The following is a 22,262-nucleotide window of genomic DNA, read 5'->3' as shown; positions in this document are numbered from 1 at the left end:
GAACTACTACTGAAAGTTGACAGACACTCTGATTAACTTAAAGAAGTTGAAATTAGATAGGAAAATGCTTCTGTTACATTATGTATATAAGATTTTCTAGGGGTGCCAAAAATAGTGGGAAATGTGTGTTTGTTAAAAATATTTATTTCTTTATTTTCCTTTTTATAATAATACATTTGCTGTACATTGGATTTTTCCTCAATGTTTTCATTGTGAGATTACAATAAATCGACAAAATGATTATTTTTTTATACCTGTTTTTAGTCAACTTTACCAAAGGTGCCAATAAATCTGGAGGGCACTGTATCTGAACCAAAGACCAAAAAACACCAGAGAGGTAGCTCACTCCTCCCTTCAGTGCTCCCTAAGAAACTCCACACACAGAGCTTTGTTATTGTTTGGGGTACAGGCTGTCCCCACTTTGTTTCCAGTTCACGGACAGGGCTGTGTATTAAGATCGTTTTTTTTTACAGTGAGAATGGAGAGCTAGCAGATCACATGGAGATATTTGCTGAATGTTACAAAAGTGTTACATGTTAGAAATGACTTAGCATCACTTACCCTACCTTTAACATATTATGCCTGAAGACGCTTCACCCATAACCTTAACAATTGCATGTAGGCCTATGTATTTAGTATCTATTTTATTCTTTAAAATGTATTCTAGAGCTTGTTGGTCCGTCTTAATGGCCTTTCTACGGAGCCCCTATGAGCAAAACAATATATAAAGTTTAGTTTCATGTGCTCACATGAAGGTTTTGTGTGCACACATGAAAGTTTCAGGTGCTCACATAAAGCTTTTTTGTGTGAACATGCAAAACTTTGGTGTGACCATATGACAGCCTGCTGTAGCCTGGAGCATTCTGGAGACAGTGACAGCTAGATAAATGACTACAGTACAGGAGTTGTACTATATTTTAGTCTCTTCATTATGAGAACATTGCTGCTTTGCTTGCAAGTCGTCAACTTTATATTGTTTCCATACGACATTAAAAACGTTTTGTGAAGTCTTGTAATCTGTATTGGCACATGGGATAGGCCTACACCGATTTGGATCAGACAATTATTTTAATTTATGAACAGTTACAAACATCTGGCCAACTCCACGGATTTAGGTGGATGTACACGAACGCCAATATGGCAGTTGTCTACACATATCCCACCCCTTCGCTGCAAAATGTCGACATGTGAATACATTGAGCCAATCATGTGGTGTGTTGTGAAGACATTGTGCCAATCGTGTTTTGATCTCGCCACTGGAGCAAGGTTGGTGTAATGAAGCCTTGCGCACGCGTATTTCTGCTGAAATAGATGCCCGATAAGTGCCCAAAAAGTGTTGCAATATGGCTGCCGAGGTGTCTGGCTTTCACCAGACCAAGCTCAATCTTAAGATTGAACATTAGTCTGGGGAGTCCGCTGTGTATTTTCTACTGCACAAGAGGCGTGATCAACGGGCATAGTTCAAATGACTGTACGCAGTTGGATAGTCATTCACCAATCTGACCAACGAACCGGGTGGCGTTTGCAGAGCGACGCGAAAACTCCAGGCTCTCCCGCTATCGTCATCGTTTTAAACCTGCCAAAAGCGTGCCAGGTGGATAAGCCAGTTTGTGATTGGCCCCCGCAAAAGTGTAACAGAAGCAGGAGAAAGAGATGTACAGGTTTCCAGCCTGAGCTGCAGGGCGGAAAAGAAACCGCTCTCAGATCAGGCTGAGTTCACCCAGCCTAGCTGCAGAGTGGAGGGACTCATAGATATTAGAAAGCAAGGGCGTAGGTTTGGTCTCAGCTTTGGTGGGGACACATCCCCAACTCCTGTTGTCACAATACCAACTAGTGTTTCAATACCAATACTAAGTGAAGAATCTCAATTTCGATACTTTTGCGATTTTTTTAAAACTTGATTTGGTTTGTGTGATTTGTGAGATCATTCACATCAGTGGCAATCATAGAATTTGATTGTTATGTTGTTGTGGTATAACATAATGACTGAGCTAGGCTTAAGGCTAACAACAGTAGAATGCAATAGGCACAGTGATGGCTCATGATGCAATACAAGGAACAATCATAGCCAGAATTTTGTTAAAAGCAGACCAAAGGTCAAAGTCTGGTCAATTGTGATAGAAATGCTGTAACTTTAGGCTTAGGCCTACTCATTAAAATTAACAGAGAGCCCACTACCTGTATATTGCAACCCAAAACATGTCAAGATTTCTGAAACATGTAATATGTATTTCAAATACAAAATAGTATTTTGTCATTTTTATTTTATTGGGTTGAAGGAAATGGCTCTGTATTTTGTATCAAAATACTTTATTGGTGTGTATTTTTGTATTTTAAAAATACTGCAAAATACTATGTGAAAAACACTAAAAAAAAGTACATACTACTTGATGAATAATTGGTAATTAGGCAACAATGGTTAATGTGAGATGGCTAATGTGAGAACAGCTGTGTTCAACGACATTCACAGCTTTTCAGTGACGGCCTTTGCTGAAGCATCAGCTCTGGTCTGAAGTATAAGTATAAATACTCTTTTGATCCCGTGAGTGAAATTTGGTCTCTGCATTTATCCCAATCTGTGAATTAGTGAAACACACTCAGCACACAGTGAGGTACCCACTAATCACGGCGCAGTGAGCTGCCTGCAACAACAGCGGCGCTCAGGGAGCAGTGAGGGGTGAGGTGCCTTGCTCAAGGGCACTTCACTTCACTTCACTTCAGCCGTGCCTACTGATCGGGGTTTGAACCGGCAACCCTCCAGTCACAAGTCCGAAGCGCTAACCAGTAGGCCACGGCTGCCCTGAAGCACTGAAGTCGTACGCAAGTAAAGATGAGCAAGGTTACCTGTGCAAGTTCACATAAGGACACCGACAAAGGCGACAATGTCCTTGTATCCAAGCCAATTAACAGAAAAAATGTCAGATATCTCAATGAACCACAATGACGTCAATAGATGGTAAGGTGTTGAGTGTGTTTGAATTCCCTTCCTTGTAGCATCCTTTTCTGCATTGCACAGTGGGGAGAAGTTCACCTTGTTTAATTAAATAACTTATTTATTATATTATATTATATTTCCTTATTAGCTGCATACTTGAGGTTGGAGATATTAAGGCAAGCCAAGTTTCTCACATACTGGAAGTTCAAGATAAACAGCCTTATGATTTTCTTATTCAAAACAAAAGTAACTGACAAGTCATAGCAGGCCAGCATTACACCTAGTGGCACAAAATGCTCTAGCCTCCAATTGACCTTTCGGTAAGGTCAACTGTGATCATTCCATGCATCAAATGTGTATTTCATCCACAGTTTGTCAAATGGTACACGGTGTAGTGTATTCGGAACAGGGTGTGAGACAATGGTTTGTTGTGAAAATGCCTATTACATCTGTGAGCTATTTCAAGGCCTTGTTTCAAAAGAAATTACTGATTTACATCTATTTGGTACAGCAGGGTATTCTCCAAAAGGTCGGAGGAAGTTTTGCACAGCACAAGCTGGATTAATGTCCCCTGTGTGCAGCAATGCATTGCAAAGCTTCAGCTTCACCCACAGCAACCCACAGCTGTGCGGAAATGACACAGCAGGCCAGTACCGTCACGTCACGCGAGAGGGCACTAGCAGGAAAAAAACACGGCGGCGATCGAGAAACACGGACAACAGTTACCCGTGGACAAAACCACAGGGATAATCACAGCGGACATGTTTAACACGCCTTAAACTATTGCAGAAGGCTGCAGAGAAACACAGAGGTAAGTTTTTAAAACTGTGCAGAGGTATGTTTACAGCAGAACAGTCGTAAAGGGGCAAATCCGTCGGTGAATGTTTTTCTTGCCGCGTCACGCAATAAGAATTCCTCACTTTAAAGAAATAGCCACGAGAAATTTGGGTTGCACGCTGAATTGTCGTTTGTGGATGAATGCGCGAACAAGAAGCAAGCAAAGCTTTATTTGTACGTGTTCGTGCATAAAGTACTATTGGAGAGGTACATCTGCCTCTCAGGTTGTAATGATTCGTGGGTTTGTGGTGGAAGAATGAGGAAGTGGAGTGGACAGGAGTCTGAGAGGCGCGTGTGCAAGACACGGAGTTACAGCGCCGCCCCTGTGCACCCGGCGACACCCCGACCTGTATACACAGATAAACAACATAAACAAATCCAACTTCTCACGTACAAAAAATAGCTCGGCTCGAACGATCTATGTTAATGCATGACGTTATGCACGTAGGTTTGACTGGCGTGCCATGTAGGTTAGTTTTCAGGTCTAATACCAACTTTGGAAGTCTTCTTGCAACGAGCTCGGGAAGTGTTATTGTTTACGAATAAACATATGATGGTGGCCTACAGCATATCCGGAAATGTCAGTGACATAGTTATTACGTTGTTGTTATTTTTGAGTACATTAAGTCATAATCAGGTGGCAATTTCTTGAGTAAAATAGAGGGGATTGGTTGAACTTTGAGTTATATAAGTCAAACTTACATAATCAGTGGGCATTTCTTCAGTAGGCTAGTTAACAGATCAAGAGGTGTTGAGAAAAGAGCATTGACAGCTTCTGTAATGACCCTACTGCATAAATATGGCTTAGTATAATTGTTATTTTGACTTCACACAAAAGTGGTTCGATTTAAACATAATGTAGAACTCCAGTGTCAAAAACTATCAGAACAATCATACATTTTTGCTGCACATAAGCCTACTTTTACACAGGCATTTAGCAATTACAAACATATACTTTGTAGGCTAAACCTACTTTGACTGTATTGTTGTAAAAGTATTCTAAAATGTTTTTTCAGGATATGAATGTCATCAAGCATGAAGACAACGTAGAGAGAGAGATGCTTGAGAAAGGTAAAACCAGACTGCGCTTTGTCTCCTTTAATCCTAGTCAACTGAAATGCTTCTGTATGAATGTGTGACATTGAGCTGTTTTGTTTAAGTGTAGAAGAACTTTGATATGTTTCAAAATAATACAATTTCTAATTGTTGCAGGAGGGGAATCATCAAAAGAAATTAAGACAGAGGAAGATTCAGAAGTGTTACAAGGCTGTCATGGGACTTCAGAAACTGCTGTGGGAAAGTCCCTGGGTGCCGCCTTAGACGACATCACTACATGCTCTGAAGCCCAGCAAGAGTCAGAGGATATGAGTATAAACACAGACCAACCTATAAGCAGGAAGAGGGTCAAACTTGCCAGTGAGGTAAATTGCCAGATTATCAATATTTTACTGTAACCGTATAATATCTTGCTCATACGACGGCGATGCAGTAAGATTTGTCTTAGGTATTAATATGTTGGTTTTAATTTTTTTTTCTAATTTTGCATTCTACCCACAGCACATATTTAACACATATAGCTGAGTAGTTCATAAGATTGTCCCTGTTTTGACTATGTCTCATATGTTTTGTCTCTGTAGGTTGGGGAACATGTGCAAGAGAAGGGGTGTGAAGAATCCACAAGGTCACCACTCCATAGCCTTACGTCTGACAAGAAGGACGCTGCCCAGGAGAAGACCATCGCCTCTTACAGGAAGCCTCTGTACAGCATCTCCCATCGCATTACAGAGAAGAAAGCTGCCTCAAGTCTGGATCAGCATGGACAGCATGAAGCAGGGGTTCGGTTGAACAGTATCCTGTTCCCTAAACTGTGCAGTTCGGGGCCGAATAACCGATGTGAGTCAAGCCTCACTCAAGGGGGTTCAGCTGCTGCTACCCCAACAGACCCAAACCTCTACCCTTTGATCGAGAAAATGTTCTTCATTCTCAACACGCTGAACACAAGCATGACTCAGCTGCACAGTAAAGTGGACTTGCTGTCTCTCGAGGTTACGCGTATTAAGAAACAAATCAAACCCTCTGAAATGGCAATGGAGTTCCAGCCCCCGCCAGAATATCAGCTAACAAGTGAGGAGCTTGCTCAGCTGATGGAGCAGACATCCACAGCTGGGGAGCTCGGGTGCAGGCTGCTGGTCCAGCTGTTTCCTGAGCTGTTTACAGCCAAGGATTGCATTCATGGCTGCGGTGCCTGCGGTATAGCGGGCAAACGGACTCTCGACTCCCTTCACCTTCAGCTCATACGCAACTATGTGGAAGTCTGCTACCCGTTGGTAAAGAACAGTAATGTTTGGCAGACGGAGTGCCTCCTACAAATTAATGACTTTTTTAATCGTTTCTGGGCCCAAAAGGACATGGAAAATGGCCAGCCTCATGGCAAACAGACTCCAGTTGGCTTTGAGGTAGACCAGAGTCAGCCCTGCCATTTCATCAATGAGGATGGACAGGATGAGAGACTTTCAGTGTCCAGTGACAACAGCAATGGTCCCCTAAACATCTCCTCAGACCTCATCTTGGATTCCCAGGAGGTGGGGGAGGAGCTTGATGACCTCTCTTCCCCTGATGACTTTGTCATTTTGTTGTTAAATAGGCTTTTCCCAGAGGTCTTTGAGGAGGGCAAATTGCCTGAGGGTTACAGTGGTTGTAACAGCATCGGGAAGTTATTACTGGACTCTGACAGGTTAGAGATCATTCGCAAGTATATGGAAGCTAATTTTCCTGATATGCCTGAGGACACATGGCTACAGATCTGTATTCAGCGAATGGAAGAAGCACTGGAGGCAATTCCAGGAAATGGAAATGACCTGGACAACATGCAGGATGAGAGCTTTGACACAAATCTGCCAGACGATATTTCTATTGTTAAAATCAGTGAGTTTGGTGATTTTGATCGTCCAAACCGCAGGACTAAAAAATCATGGTTGGCACCCATCAATTTTGACACACTTGAGATTCCTCTTCCTGATTTTGATGTACCCCAGGAATATCTCCTTACAAAAGAGCAGCTTAAGAATAACTATGATTGTAGCCTGTCCATCGGGAATTTTGCTTCCCGCTTGCTTGTTCTTATGTTTCCAGAGTTGTTCACATATGAGAATGCACGAAAGCATTACAACTGTAGTGGTACCTTAGGCAAGAAGCAGCTTGATCCAATTAGGATCAGATTGATCCGTCATTATGTTCAGCTGTTATACCCCCGGGCCAAGAATGACCGAGTATGGACCCTTGAGTTTGTGGACAAATTAGATGAGCGGTGCAGGCGGAGGGACACCGAGCAGCGCCGCTCATACCAACAGCAACGTAAAGTTTTTGTTCCAAAGTTGGAGCCAGACTTTGTAACTGCCAGCCAAATAAGCCAACTGACCTCTGAGCGCCTGAAAGAGGACTACGAAATGCCACCTGTTCCTCCTGAAAAAAGTAGCAAAGACTTTTGCAAGATCCCTCTGGAAGAGCTTGCCGTGCCTCCTCCTGACTTTCCTGTGCCTTCTGTGTACCTGCTGTCAGATTCTGAGGTGAGGGAGATTGTTCAGCAGAGTCTTTCAGTGGGGAACTTTGCTGCCCGCTTGCTGGTGCGTCTCTTCGGAGAGCTCTTTACCCAGGAAAACCTGCGGCTTCAGTACAATCACTCTGGCGCCTGCAACAAAAAGCAGCTGGACCCTGTCCGCCTGCGCTTGATTCGCCATTATGTAGAAGCTGTGTACCCAGTGGACAAGATGGAAGAGGTGTGGCACTATGAGTGTGTTCCGAGCATCGATGAGCGTTGTAGACGGCCCAATCGGAAAAAGTGTGACATTCTAAAGAAGGCCAAGAGATCGAGCACTGTGTCATACTCTTAACACCTCTCTACAATGTCTTGTTTTTGTATTTCTCACAAACATGTATTATTTGCACAAGTACCTACGCTGAAGATTATAGTTAAACTTTTACAAAATGTCCATGGCAAGGACCAAGTATGTAGAATGAGGCCAAGCTGATGGTCCGTCCTCTTACAGGATGTGTTGTAAAAATGTAGCTGCCGCACCAGATAGTATAGCTTCTTAACAGGGCTTGAAATTAATTTTCTGATTTGCCTTTCACAGTGAGCTACTTATCAGCCACTCACATCAATTGACATGTAAATGGTATAGAGTGGCAAATCATGTTTCAGCTTCAAAACAATTTAGTTAGCAGCAGGTAGGGAATTGCCACATGGTAACACTGCAGTATTGGTAAGTGGATGTTAATTTCTAGCCCTGGTTTATAATCACTATCCTTTGGTAGTGAGAGGGTAGTATGTATTTAAATGCCAAAATATTACTGTTGTAATTATAATTTTTAACATGTTGCTAAGCTATTGTAGCCTTAACAGAAAACATGACATTAACACTAATGCAACAAAATAGGTCACAAACAAGGTTTTAAAAGGTGGCAACAAACTGATTTCTAATTTAGATGTAGCAGCGTTCCAGTACTCGTCTTTTGTAACAAAGATGTTATGTCATAAAATGGTAAATGGTCCCTTAAATCTGTATTTAACTATTGCAACAGGTGGTCACTCTATTTTTAAATAAATAAGCAACATTACAATGTAAAATTAAAGATGTTATTTTATTCCATCTTTTTCTGAAAGTATTCTTTGAATTTATCAATGTTTTGACGATTTGCAGCATCACAGGCCTGGGAATATAGGACACAGGTGTAAGACCAATGTCCTTTGTAACCTCTAGTACATATAGAGCATACGCATATCAGTCACTTCTGAAACAGTGAAGTATACACTGAATATACCATGTCTATTAAGCAGGAATTTTTCAGGAATATTATGCGATTTCTAGCCCATAACAATTTTTGTCACATTCAGCAATCATCTCACAACGGCTAGCTGCCCATTCCATGAGTACACTGTAAAAAAAAAAACCCTGGTCGCTGTAGGCAGCCCAGGCTCCAAAAACTGGAAACAAAATGGGAGCAGCCTGGTGAGCTGGGGTGAGCTACCTCTCTAGTGTGTTTCGTGTGGTCATTGGTTAAAATATAATGTACGTTTTTTTGCACAAAAGAGTCTGCTAATGCATAGAGTCTGCTAATGCATAAACGCGACTTCCTGCGAAATCCCTGACTGCACCTTTAATGTTTAGAGATTTAAAGATGACATATATACAGGGTTCCCACTCTAAGTCAAATGTAAAGTTCCATGACTTTTCCCTGATAAAAAACCTGAATTTCCATGACTTACTATATAATGATTAGTACAATATACCGACGAAAGATTTCAGAGCACCTGCGCAGCGCTTAAGAATCTTTTACTTTTTTAGAGCGGAAAATTAAGAAATAGGCATTAAATAAACATAGCTGGGCTACTCAAGCAAGCAGTAAAGCTAATAACCAGATATAAACCAATTCTGTGTGGAAATATATTTGTATTAATGTATTTTGGCAAGTAAAATTTAAACTGCTACAACAAAATTCCCTGATATTCCATGACTGCCCCAAAAATATAAAATTCCCTGACTTTCCATGTCTGGAATAGACTTTCTAAAATTGCCATGATATTCCAGAAATTCTAAGACCCGTGGGAACCCGTGGGTATATACTACATAACCAGTTAAAACTAAGTTCTGTTAAATTTCTCCTTTCAATGTGCTGATAGGGATGATAGTCTCCTTAAAAGTTCCAGGAGTGGTTCATATATTTTATTTTATATATTTAAGTTAATACTTTAGCAGGACATCCCTAGCCTGGGAGAACCCAGACAAACCTTTCGCCCTCAAAAAACCCTCAATATTTGAATTTGCTCTGAGATAAGGTCTGGTGCTAACCAGGCTAGGACATCCCAGGCCTAACCATCAGATTAGATGGATATAGGTTAAATTGCTTACAGCATCTGTCACTGTGGATGTAATAAACATACAATCCCAGTCATAACTTCAGTTACTTTTTGTTTTATTCTGTTTAAGTGCTTAACAATCATGATCATTAGACAGCAGCAACTCCACTGAATGATCAATATTAGAGAGCACCAGCTCTCTAGGTCTCCAAAAATCAGACTCCAATCAAAACTCCAATCCAAACTCAATACCCAGCTCCCTACTACAATATGCATTTTAAGTGTTCCAATAGTGATGAAACAAAATACATAAACCGATTTCTGTGTATTATAGGAAAAGTTTTTTTTTGTCTCCTGACAACATAAAGAACATTTAAAAGTAAACAAAACCATTGTACAGGTCAGACTTGTACCATTTTGACCTGTCAGTTCTCTGTAACACAATAAGTGAAGTTTCCACAATATGAAATCATAGCCAAACCACCTCAACCTTTTCATAGAAAATGGAGTCATCATGATACAAAAAAGCACTTAACAAGTGTTTGACACAACTACCAAAGAGCCACGAGCTCCCGTTAAAAAATCCCTCAGCACTGCAGAATCAAACACAAGTTCTTTAGTCCAGTTATATATATATATATTTTTTTTTTCAAAAATGTTGTCAATCCTTGTAAACGTCGTTCTTAGGTAGCTGTAGGTTTTTCCAGGTTCTTAAAATGACTTTATACTTGTCAGCATCTCTTGTCTCTCCTATTACTTTCTTGAAGATGACTCTCTTTAGGTTGACAGAGTCTATTTCTTTGTCCTCACCCAGTATGAAGTCCAAAGTGTCTCCTACTTTAACCTGCAGGAGAAATCTTGCATAAGTCATTTTTGCTGTGGAGAACTATTGCTCGATTCTTTAACACTCATGTCATTCAAGTCATGTCTTTCTTCAGTTTAAATAAAGGCAAGCAAATCAAGTATGCTTTACACATATTGTCAGTATGCAAAAGGAACAGGTTTGAACAGGAAAGGTATTATAAAAGAGTTTCATGCATAATTATTTTAGAATATAAATCTCCAGAGGGTCACCTACAGTTTTGCTCTTCTTGATTAGTTTCAATCCATTTAATCGCAGTCTGCTTCCATAAAAGGCATCCTCCACTTTGCTGAAAAGGAGCAAAATTACCGTTACACATTACTACAGGATATAACACTGGCTAGTTGGAGTTAACAATAAAAGGCGACTGTATTCACCATACCAAACCCCATAAAAACGGTCAGGAGGGATGATACAGAGTAGGACTGTTGTGGAGGCACATACTCTTGACCACTTCCAAAATCACTTACTTCCGTGCCATGTCCAGGCCAGCTTTCAAGATGAGGTCATAGCGAAAGGACTGCACATACTTCTCTGTGTCTTTATAGTCTTTTGGCAACCCTGGATCATCTTGAAGTTCATCCTCAGAGTCGCCATCATCCTCATCATCATCCTCTTCTTGCACTGTTCTTTGGCATCCTTTCTTTTTTGTGGATCTGTACCTAGCCTGATGTACGGACCAAGCTGAGGAAGAATCCCTTACTGTTGTCAAAGCTTGTGTCCTCAGTGTCACGGGACCGACGGAGCCCCACAGCTGACGTGCATGCAATGTCCGAGGACACCATGAGCTCCACGCTGGTCCATGGCCTGTGGAGAAGAGCTGAATGGAGTTCAGACGACCCAGCTGTCTGAGAGTCAGCGCAGGCAACAGACTCTGCATTCTCTCGCCGCAAACTGCCGTCGACGGACCTGGTTAAAATATTTAATTAATTTAGAAGTACTTTAGATAGCCTTCGTAAAAAGACTTTACGCTTTCCTTAGGGAGAATAATGTGATTACGTTAACGTTACAGCCTAAATGTACTGCTAAATAAAAACTAGCTGGCCACCGTCACACATTTATCAGGAGCAAGCAAACATGCTGTTAGCATTCGTTGAACTTATTTGAAGCAATGAATATGATTCAGTAGATGACACCTACCGGGTAGTTCTGTCAAAGTAAAACATAAAATACAATAAAACTACGAGATACCATTCTATAACATTCATTTGTAGCATTATGATACATTGGTGACAAACTAGCCAAACTGTTGCACAGCATAGAAGTATGAGATTAGCAAACCTGCAGCGAACAGCTCCACCCCTGTTTATTTTGTGACAGCAATAGAAAGAATCAGAAGCTGCGAACACACTTCAAGCACCTCGCAAGGCTCGAGATTCTACCTTTAAGGCCAATTAACTATTTATTTAAACCATCACATTAGCTAAATCTGGTGTGACAACCACTTCGCTGTCTGTCTCGTCTGGGCCCTTTCACCTTGTCAATAAAAACAGATGAAAGACTACATCCCTTAACCAGGAGGATATCGTTTCAATGATATCGCCCCCTATAGCCTGGCAGTATGTACTGCCTAGCCTACTTTTGTAAATGTAGCAGGGGGCGCTGTTGCAATGAATTTGACAGAACATTCACGGCTCTAGATTTTGCAATATGCTTTAATTGTCTTAATTGGCAGAGGGAGTCCAGTGTAGGGGCGGACGGGAAGTAGCGTATGGGAGGGACCAACCCAGTTTAACACACTAAATGTCATATCGACATTTTCAACAGCTTGCATACAGCTGTCAAATTGTCTGTGAATAAATGAAAAAAGTTCAAGTCTGTCTGGCCCGCTATTCTCAAACCGGATTGGCTCATCGTTGCACGTGCCCGCGACTAACAGCTTTATATTTGCACCCTCAGCCCGTTTCTTTTCATTTACTTAGGCTACCAGTTGTAACCTCGGGTCTTTAGACATCATGATGATGTTATGCTCGTGCGGTTGTTTTATTTATTGCCTCTTAATGTTAATACTTGGGGTCGAGGGAACATACAGACATTATGGATACCAACCACAACAGATGTACGCGGACCGACCTTCTGCACGAGCCTTTAAACAGAATTTCTTACACAACGTGCAAGCGCAACAAGGTGCCATCAATGCAGGAGGTATGATTGCACAATTATCATTATTTTATGATTCTAGCAAGTTCTGTCATTGACACACCAGAATAGCAAATGCAAATTCGTAACAGAATTAGGCTACAAATTCAAATTCAATTCAAACTGCTGGCCCAAATCTTGAGAACATTTCGGCCAGGCTATATGTAAGTGGCATAGGCATTTGCATTGCATGGGAAAAGTTATATAATTACCCTTTTTTTGCATAATTAATACACTGTAATTAATACACTGTACGTTTAATTAAGTGAATTATGTAAAATTGTTCTCTGCCAAAGGGTTTATTCAAGGATTAGAGGTTCAATGAGTTCAAGTTGCTCATGATGAAAACAAACACACAATTGTTATTTAACAGAAAATCCGATTCTCTTCAAAGAAAGTCTTAAACTGTTGTTAATAGCAAAATAGACCTTCAACACCAGATCCAGCTTGCATACTTAATGTTGCTTCTTCTGAAGTAAATAGCCAGGCTACTTATTTCAGCAGTGAATAATAATTTAGAGACCTGGTTGTGCCAGGTTGTGCATAACCATCATGCCCCTCATGCTTTTTCTAACCGCTATAGGCTTACTCTTTCTCTTTCTTGTGTAACATCATCTCAGTATGCTGCAGCAGACAAAATATCCATCTCTCTACTACCTCCTTTTTTTAATTATGTTTACCTATGGTGGTCCATAGCACATGGCAATAACTATAGGTTTTATGGCTACCATCATTATCACAAGCCTGCGCGGATGTGGCCCCCATTCGCATACCAGCAGCCCACAGCTTCTCCTCCAGCTCCTGCTCAACCAGTCGGTACCCAGAGCAGCACCTCCCCCATCCACTGGGCTACCACAACAGGTAGAAGATTCCTCAGTCAACACTGGCTCTCCTGTCCCTCTGCCCAGTTGAATGGGCTGCTGCTTGAGAGCCCTTGCAAGCTATGATCTGCCTTTCTTCTGGCCATAGGCCTACTTTTTCCTTTGTAGATGAGTTCACTAACGCTATCTGGACAACTGATCTGTTATGCAGTGGTCAATTTGCTGTGTGCTGCAAGGATGAGTGATATAGTCTGTGTTGTGGTAAAAATTTTGATTGGTCCTCAATTTAATGAAAGCATTTTTAGTTATTTCTCATCAAATGGAATATCAATGGTTGTCCAGTGATAAATATACTGCTAATCTCTACTCTTTTTTATTCACTCTCTAATTTTATTGACAGACACAAAGGCTACCTCAGATTACCAAGGATTCTTTCATTAGTAATTTTGTTTTAGTTCCTCCATGTTACTTCTGATCATCGTCAATCTTTTCTCTCTTTTTCAAGAGTAGACAGTTATTTTTTACCATAATACAGTTTTAAGAATTATAGTTAGATTTGAATTATTATTCAGTCATCATCACAATACTATTTTCACTTTGTGCCCTGTAGCACCGACGGAGATGTGCAAGAGTCGCCCTCTCGACCTGGTCTTCATCATAGACAGCTCACGCAGTGTGCGCCCTGCTGAGTTTGAGAAGGTAAAGGTCCTTCTGTCAGACGTGGTGGACACTCTGGACATAGGCCCTGACGCCACACAGGTGGCGGTGGTCAATTATGCAAGCACAGTAAAAATCGAATTCCTGCTAAACACCTATTCCAACAAGGGTGACCTGAAACAGGCACTGGCACGAATCGACCCGCTTGCCACAGGCACAATGACTGGCTTGGCCATCAAGACGGCCATGGACGAGGCCTTCACCGAAGTGTCCGGGGCCCGGCACACCTCCAGAAACATCGCCAAGGTGGGCATCATTCTCACCGATGGGAGGCCCCAGGACACGGTGGAAGAGGTGTCTGCGGCAGCCCGTGCCTCTGGGATTGAGATCTATGCTGTGGGCGTGGACAGAGCGGACATGCAGTCTCTACGTCTCATGGCCAGTCAGCCTGTTGATGAGCATGTTTTTTATGTGGAGTCCTTCGGGGTCATTGAGAAACTCACCTCCAAGTTCAGGGAGACTCTATGTGGTAAGACCATTCTGTCAGACCTGCCTGCCCAAGGCCCCTCCTGCATTTTGATCTATCAAAAAATTGAAACTTGTGAATCCATTTCCTAATTTGTGTTATTAACAAGTAGTTGTACGTCTATTAACCCAATGCAACAGAATAATTGAAAACTGTAGCCCAACAATTATCTCACCCGATCACCAATGCTGGATAATACTTATTTGCAGGCTTTGACCGCTGTGCCCTTGGACATGACTGCCAACACATATGTATCAGCAGCAATGCTTCATACAACTGCAAGTGTCGGGAGGGATATGTCTTGAATGAAGACAAGAAAACATGTTCACGTAAGGATAATCTATTAGATAGGAAACACTTCTTTCAAAAATCTTGACTAAATGATAACAGATTGAACAGTTGGAATGGATATGTTTTGATTACATGATGTTCAGATACATCATTGTTATTTCAAACCAATATTAACTGTGGCAAAGAGGTATGGTCGATAAACTACCAAAACGGTTTGTGACCTTTTGTTATCATTATGTATAATTAAGCATGATATTTTGTCTGGTTCTTCCCTGGATTTACCTTTGATTTAATCCATGTTAATCTTTTGGGTGGAATGGTATGGGAAGGTGATAATTAAGATGTTTGATGCACCAGGCTTGTTGACCTTGTATTGATCTGTTGGGCTCAAAGGCACCAGTTTTTGTGAATCATAAACATAGGTTGTATGATCCTGCTTGGTTACAGAAATGGACAACAACTGTGTTCCTGGACAGCCATGCCCACCTACATGTGTGTTAGTCGACGGTTCACTAGAGTGCACATGTCCAGAGGGATATGCCTTGAGTGGCGACAACGAAACATGCTTACGTAAGAGCCCTCTATCATGACGGATAGAGAAGGCCTCAGAAAGCGACCAGATGTTAAGTTCTAGAAAACTTAACATCAGCATGTTTGCAAAGGTTGCAATCAATTGTCTGCTTTGGTAGAGACATTATTATAAATCTCACCAGTTCAGTCTTGTTTTACTCATTTGAGACTTAGTGGGAATGTAAAATGACTAAATATAGACTGTTTTACATTCCCTTTTGAATTCCTTTTTGAATTCAAATGAAAATAATGTAACAGGGTACATAGGTTTGTCTGTTGTGAGGCCTCTTCTCATTTTTGCCATAAAAAAAAATCATCTTTCAAACTGATGAGGTGAATTTTCCTTGAAAACACCAGCTGTGTGATCCTGCTTCTTTGTAGCAATGGAGAGCAACAACTGTGTTCCTGGTCAGCCATGCCCACCTACATGTGTGTTAGTCGACGGTACACTGAAGTGCACATGTCCAGAGGGATATGCCTTGAGTGACGACAACGAAACATGCTTACGTAAGAGCCCTCTATCATGACGGATAGAGAAGGCATTGACATCTGCCTTTGATAACTTAAATAACCAAAATACAAAGGATGCATTTAAGACTTCAGCTCTAAAAGTGGATAGAACACAACTTTATGGATGTGTGGTGGTGCAGCATGCATATTATGTCCAGAATAATGCTAAGTACAATACAATCATTGATATAGGCTAATCTAATTGGTGTATTGGAGCGGTAACTGCATCTTTGTATTTATGTTGTGAACATTGTTGGACAATTGGGCAATTATTGGACAATGTGAATGGGATTTTCACTGGCATCATTGTGAGTGGGTACTATGGGAAGTATTGCATGACTATACTATCTAAAATATACATTCATGGTTATGCAAGATATACACTTTTTGCCAAGCCCCCTTATTGGCTTTACATAAAGAGTTGAAACCCTGCAATCTTGTTTGTTTGATGCTATTACAAGTGGTACAGATTGGTGGCTTCTGGTGTTTGCATTTTCTGTTGTAATTGGTGATAGCTGTGGTTATTGTCCTTATACAGTAAATCTTACCAGAACATCCATATTATAGATGCTTTTCCATGCCATAGTATGCTCTTGCTTGTTTCCAGCCATGGATGACAACTGCAAGCCTGGACAGCCATGTCTGCCTGCATGTGTGACTGTCGATGGGTCACTGAAGTGCACATGTCCAGAAGGATATGCATTGAGTGACGACAACGAAACATGCTTACGTAAGAGCCCTCTATCATGATGGATAGAGAAAGCATCACTATGCAATTAGATGTTGAGTTTTAAGAAACTCACCATCTGCAAGTGATGTCTGCAATAACTAACAGACACATTTTATATTACTAATTTACTGAACTTTGAAAGCAACAGCTGTTAATATATGACATGTTCTTCAAGGACTAGCTGACAGAAAACTGTTATCCCAGTAGGAGACGTAACTATTATGAACTGCACTCAAATTGAACATTTTGAGATGCGTGGGGGTGGGGATCAGTGACCTTTAATGCTCATCTTCCCTTCTTTGGTATAATTCTGGTAAAAGTTTTCACCAGGTTGGCCAAATGCTTTTCCACGCAGTCATTATTTTGGCATCCTGCTTGTTTGCAGTGACAGAGAACAGCTGTGTTCCTGGACAGCCATGTCCGCCTTTATGTGTGACCGTCAATGGCTCACTAAAGTGCACATGTCCAGATGGCTATACCTTGAGTGATGACAACGCATGCTTACGTAAGAGCCGTGTGATGATGTTAAGTGAAGGAATGGCAATGCAATGCAATGTGATGTAGTGTTTATAGACTTAACATCAGATTGCTGTCTGTTGCATCCATCTAGAAGACTAATTTATTTCTGAAATATCAGTGTGCTGCTTACCTTTGGTTCATTCACTGCTATAGATTTATTAGTAGAAGCCTACAGTGAGATGACATTTTTTTTTTTGAAAACACCAGCTGTGTGATCCTGCTTCTTTGTAGCAATGGAGAGCAACAACTGTGTTCCTGGACAGCCATGCCCACCTACATGTGTGTTAGTCGACGGTTCACTGAAGTGCACATGTCCAGAGGGATATGCCTTGAGTGACGACAACGAAACATGCTTACGTAAGAGCCCTCTATCATGACGGATAGAGAAGGCACTGACATCTGCCTTTGATAACTTAAATAACCGAAATACAAAGGATGCATTCAAAACTTTGGTCCTGAAAGTAGACAGTGCATGACTTTGTATTTGTGTGTGTTGTATGAATCAACATCCATATTATGTATAATGCTATTAATGATATTTCATTGATGGCATCTCAGATATATAACAGTAGCTGCATCTTTGTATTTACACCAAACGGGACATTATTTGAAGACATTGTGAAAGCTTGGGAAATTTCTCTATTTTGATAGATAGAGAATAAAAAGCATAAAAATCCTAATAGATCTGCATGCGCAGTCTACAATAACTAACAGAAAAGTCTAACAGGTTGTATTACTCATTTCTGAACAGCACAGCTGTTAAGATAAAATACATGTTCTTCAAGGACTAGCTGATAGAAAACTGCTACCATAGGAGATGTAACAATATGAGCTACTCTCAGATTGAGATGCATGAGGATCAGTGATCAATGGGGATCCTTTCTTTATATACTTTTGTAAAAGTTTTCACCAGGTTGGTGAAATGCTTTTCCATGCAGTCATTATTTTATCATCCTCCTTGTTTGCAGCAGCAGATAACAGCTGTGTTCCTGGACAGCCATGTCCACCTTTATGTGTGACTGTCAATGGCTCACTAAAGTGCACATGTCCAGATGGCTATACCTTGAGTGATGATAACGCATGCTTACGTAAGAGCCCTCTGTCATGGCAGAGTTAGATAGTGATGGCATTGCGATGCCAATTCAAATTGATGTAATAAGTGTATACAAACTCAACATCAGATTGCAACATGTTATATCCACCAAGAAGGCTGTTTTGTTTCTGAAATATAAGTGCTATACTGACCTATTAATATTCTAAGGGCTGCACATGTGTTACCTGTAGTTTGCATGAAATCAAATGCATTATTTTCTGGAAAGATGTACTGCAGAAGTGCAATTCTTTGGTTCTGGGATTTCTTGGGAATGGCTGTATTTGTCTGTGTAGAATTATACATAATATGCTGCTACATCACAAAGCAGTCTAAATCGATAACTTAGTCACTAAATTGATTTAGTTAACCACTCTGCACATTGCAATTATGATAGGCCAGGTTGTAATTGTGTGTCAGATTTGATTCTGGGAGACGTTTCATGGGAACAGTGTGATGTGGGGTAGTTTGCTATGTCAGCTTTTCATGTTGTGACCTTTTGAAAACTACTACTAAGTACCAATCTTTGCTACCTGTACGTGATATAAAAAAAAGTTTAAAAAATGGGCCTAGTGGCAGTGATAGTTATTGTAGGCTATGTGTCATGTGAACAATATATTTGTCATGACAAATATTTAGTTCTATATAATTTGCAATGTCATTGTTTTATGTACAGTTGTATTATGTGTGGTTTCTATGTGGTTGTTATTGCCATCTGTGAGATAATGAAGGGAGAAAACAGTACTCTGGCTACCTCACTAATGACTAATAGCTCAATAGTATGGCAGTCAGGACTCTGGCTACCTCACTAATGACTAATAGCTCAATAGTATGGCAGTCAGTACTCTGGCTACCTCACTAATGACTAATAGCTCAATAGTATGGCAGTCAGTACTCTGGCTACCTCACTAATGACTAATAGCTCAATAGTATGGCAGTCAGAGTATAATACTCAGCTGTAGTACTATCAGTTTTTCAGGTTAGTTTCTGGACCAGCTAGAGCACTGTAGAAGCATCCACTCGGCTAGTGAAATTATTTGTCATACAATTCACAGCAATGGAGAACAACTGTGTTCCTGGACAGCCATGCCCACCTACATGTGTGTTAGTCGACGGTTCACTAGAGTGCACATGTCCAGAGGGATATGCCTTGAGTGGCGACAACGAAACATGCTTACGTAAGAGCCCTCTATCATGACAGATAGAGAAGGCATCACAATGCAAATAGATGTAGAAAAACATCTGCATGTGACGGCTTCAGTAACCATTCATTCATTAATTCATTCATTCATTCATTCATTCTCAAGCAAGTCAATATCACTACAATGTATACAATGTATACAATGTATTAGTACACACATATGTCACTTTTTGAGCCTTCTACAGGTCTCAGGTAATTTGAATGCCATTAGAAATGATTTTGTGGTATAGTGGTTTTATCCAATTCACTGTTATTAATCCTTGTGCTGAGGTAACTGGATTATGTTCTAGGTGTTGTAATCTGTTGATGGCAACACTACTTAGTGTACTTACATTCTTTATCTCTGATGGCTCAAAAAGCATCACCCACTGATTGCTTTTGCATGCAATATTTAGTGTTGAAATCTTACTCATTTTCAGCAACATGTAACCCAGGAGAGGAATGCCCACCCACACATGTCATGATCAACGGCTCACTGCAATGCACATGTCCAGAGGGATTTGTCTTGAGTGCTGACCAAAAATCATGCTCACGTAAGAGCCCTCTATCATGGATAGAGAAGCCATCATCACAATGCAGATAGATGTTAAGAAAGCTTAAACAGATGTTATGTATGAAAATAAAAACAGTATCTGCATACAATGATATATTACAAAGAGCAAAGCATTTTTTCTGGCAATCAGCTTTGGCAGAAAACAGAATTGGCTTTGTGAAACATCTTTAACATCTTTAAGCATGTCTCAATCCCAGTTATAGGCTTTCTATGTACCCCATAACTCATTAATCATTTGAGGGAATAATGGACATTTAGGTGCTTTGGAAATATTTTAGTTCAATACTTTAAATGGTTGGTGTTAGGGGTGCTTGTGTGAATCTTGATTTAGGAGTGTATGGAGGTAACTCTGGTCTCTCTGGTCTTGTCATTGGTGGTAACAGAAATGTCTGTGTTGTATTCTCATCATACAGTCACCTTGCTCTGCTCCTAAAGCTAATCGAGTCAGGCTTCAGTGTCAGCCATACCAGACAGACTAGCTCTCAGTATCATACATGATACAACTCCCCATGAAAGAACAAGCTTTGCATGTTTTGTAAAGGTGCCAGGCCACTGCCTGCAAAACTAATGTAGTAATGTCAAAGGCATGAACATGGAAATTATGAAAATAATTACACGACAATGGACAATATGTGTTTGTGTTTTCATTTTGAAATGGTGTAAGGTATGTTTCTGTTTGTTTGCCTGTTTATACATGCAGGACACATGTTTTGCTTCTTACCCTTAATTATGTCATTAACTACCTCATCTTCATAAATCAAACAATTAATAACTTTTACAGAAAGCTAATCCAGAAAGAGTGTCCAGAAAGTGCTTAATAATCATAATCTTCCATTAAAAGTATTTGTATGTAATATCAAGGGGATTAGTATTTCCCATTTGCTAAGCTTGCTAAGCTAAATATGCAAAGACAACACAGCAAGCTTCTCTGACACACTCAACAAACAATGCGCTAACATCATTTAGGGCCCTACTGTTGAATTGTTTGTGTATTTTAACAGTGTGTTCATCTCCTTTTACAGAGGAAGTACAAGGTACGGTGACTGAGGACCCATGTATGTGTGAGGCTCAGATTGCCTTCCAGAGGAAGGTTCAAGCAACAATTCAAGATCTTACCAGCAGACATATCCTTTAAATTTGATATTGTAGTTGCAGCTCAATCAAATTTATGATAGGTAGCAGTTTAATTTGTTTGCATATTTGTGCACATTAGGTTCAATGGTGTATAAGGCAGTGCACATGACATTGTAAGCATGATGTCTTAATAACTGATTCATCACACTGAAACATATTTTACCTTGACTGATTTGGTTTTACTAGCTGAGGTCACCCGGAAAGTTGAAGAATTCCAAGGCATGCGATGATTCCAGAGATTGGCCAGAGATCATTTTCTGGAAAAATACTATAATTTCCTGCAAAGCATCTTCCATATAACCAGCAGTAGATTAATAATGAAATTGTTTTACATGCCATGCATTATTTTAAGTCTGTATAACAATGTGTTCTGTAAAATATCAGGGGCAAGGTTGTCAGTAATGATGTAAATGATATAAATGGAAAAAACGTGCAATTAGCCCACTGTGTGATCAACATGTTGGAAAAGCCAGTATTTGTTTCCCCATTTGGATATTTTGAATTGCGGCATTATTTTTGTATACATTGTGTTGTTGTTTTTTTTAGATTTAAATATTATGTATAACCTTAAGGAGGTTTAAAATGAAAATGAATGAAGTTATCTTTGAAATGTCTGTGTAAAGTTAAAATATATTTTGCTTTATTTTGGATATTTGTGAAGATGTGGATGGACATTAAAAATGTACTTCCATAGGCCTATTATTGTGTTTCCTAATTGTGTCTGCCAAATCAGCTGGCAGTAACATTAGACAACTAAAAAACTCAGCGTTATAGTAACAGTCCTGTCATAGACATGTTCTTATTTGTGATGACCCAAAGTTCGTTTTATACCAACTTTAGTTGTTTAGTTAAACTTTAGTTGTTTAGTCAAAGGCTAGAGCACTGGAAAACCTCATAGGTCAGTGGGGTAGACACCTTCTGGCAGTGGCTTCTGAGAATGAAATCAAAGATCCTAGGCCTAAGCCTACTAAGCGCTCCACTGCAACCCTCTCCGAAGAAACTACTTGCACCAAAGACTACATTTCCCAGG

General features: G+C 40.4%; 3 protein-coding genes across 21 annotated transcripts; 2 read left to right on the top strand and 1 right to left on the bottom strand.

The window, feature by feature from the left end:
- Positions 1–3,570: 3,570 nt before the first annotated feature.
- bend3 (BEN domain containing 3) lies at positions 3,571–8,421 on the top strand. Of its 2 annotated transcripts, none has more exons than XM_048227641.1 (4): positions 3,571–3,746; positions 4,789–4,843; positions 4,985–5,193; positions 5,410–8,421. In XM_048227641.1, the coding sequence occupies exons 2-4, from the start codon at positions 4,792–4,794 to the stop codon at positions 7,660–7,662; spliced, it is 2,514 nt and encodes an 837-aa protein (XP_048083598.1). In that variant the 5' UTR covers positions 3,571–3,746; positions 4,789–4,791; the 3' UTR covers positions 7,663–8,421. The 2 variants fall into 2 exon arrangements, with proteins under 2 accessions (XP_048083598.1, XP_048083596.1); XM_048227639.1 differs by lacking the exon at positions 3,571–3,746 and adding an exon at positions 3,877–4,352.
- A 1,307-nt stretch (positions 8,422–9,728) lies between these two features.
- Positions 9,729–12,010, bottom strand: mtres1 (mitochondrial transcription rescue factor 1). The gene is made up of 4 exons (XM_048227638.1): positions 11,773–12,010; positions 10,962–11,400; positions 10,708–10,780; positions 9,729–10,473 (listed from the first exon to the last, which is right to left on the bottom strand). The coding sequence occupies exons 2-4, from the start codon at positions 11,369–11,371 to the stop codon at positions 10,291–10,293; spliced, it is 666 nt and encodes a 221-aa protein (XP_048083595.1). The 5' UTR covers positions 11,372–11,400; positions 11,773–12,010; the 3' UTR covers positions 9,729–10,290.
- A 144-nt stretch (positions 12,011–12,154) lies between these two features.
- matn3b (matrilin 3b) lies at positions 12,155–21,927 on the top strand. 18 transcript variants are annotated; one of them, XM_048227620.1, is made up of 14 exons: positions 12,158–12,636; positions 13,327–13,491; positions 14,062–14,637; positions 14,844–14,963; positions 15,373–15,495; positions 15,877–16,002; positions 16,613–16,735; positions 17,121–17,240; positions 17,486–17,611; positions 18,226–18,342; positions 19,400–19,522; positions 19,965–20,078; positions 21,121–21,222; positions 21,416–21,927. In XM_048227620.1, exons 1-14 carry the CDS (start codon positions 12,447–12,449, stop codon positions 21,460–21,462), a joined length of 2,172 nt encoding a protein of 723 aa, XP_048083577.1. In that variant the 5' UTR covers positions 12,158–12,446; the 3' UTR covers positions 21,463–21,927. The 18 variants fall into 18 exon arrangements, with proteins under 18 accessions (XP_048083578.1, XP_048083583.1, XP_048083590.1 ...); XM_048227619.1 differs by having other exon boundaries at positions 18,223–18,342; XM_048227621.1 differs by lacking the exon at positions 19,965–20,078 and having other exon boundaries at positions 12,155–12,636; positions 18,223–18,342.
- Positions 21,928–22,262: the final 335 nt, after the last annotated feature.

This window comes from Alosa alosa, chromosome 19 (genome assembly GCF_017589495.1).
Source record: "Alosa alosa isolate M-15738 ecotype Scorff River chromosome 19, AALO_Geno_1.1, whole genome shotgun sequence".
Lineage (NCBI taxonomy): Eukaryota > Metazoa > Chordata > Actinopteri > Clupeiformes > Clupeidae > Alosa > Alosa alosa.
This window is presented reverse-complemented; position numbering and strand designations above follow the sequence as displayed.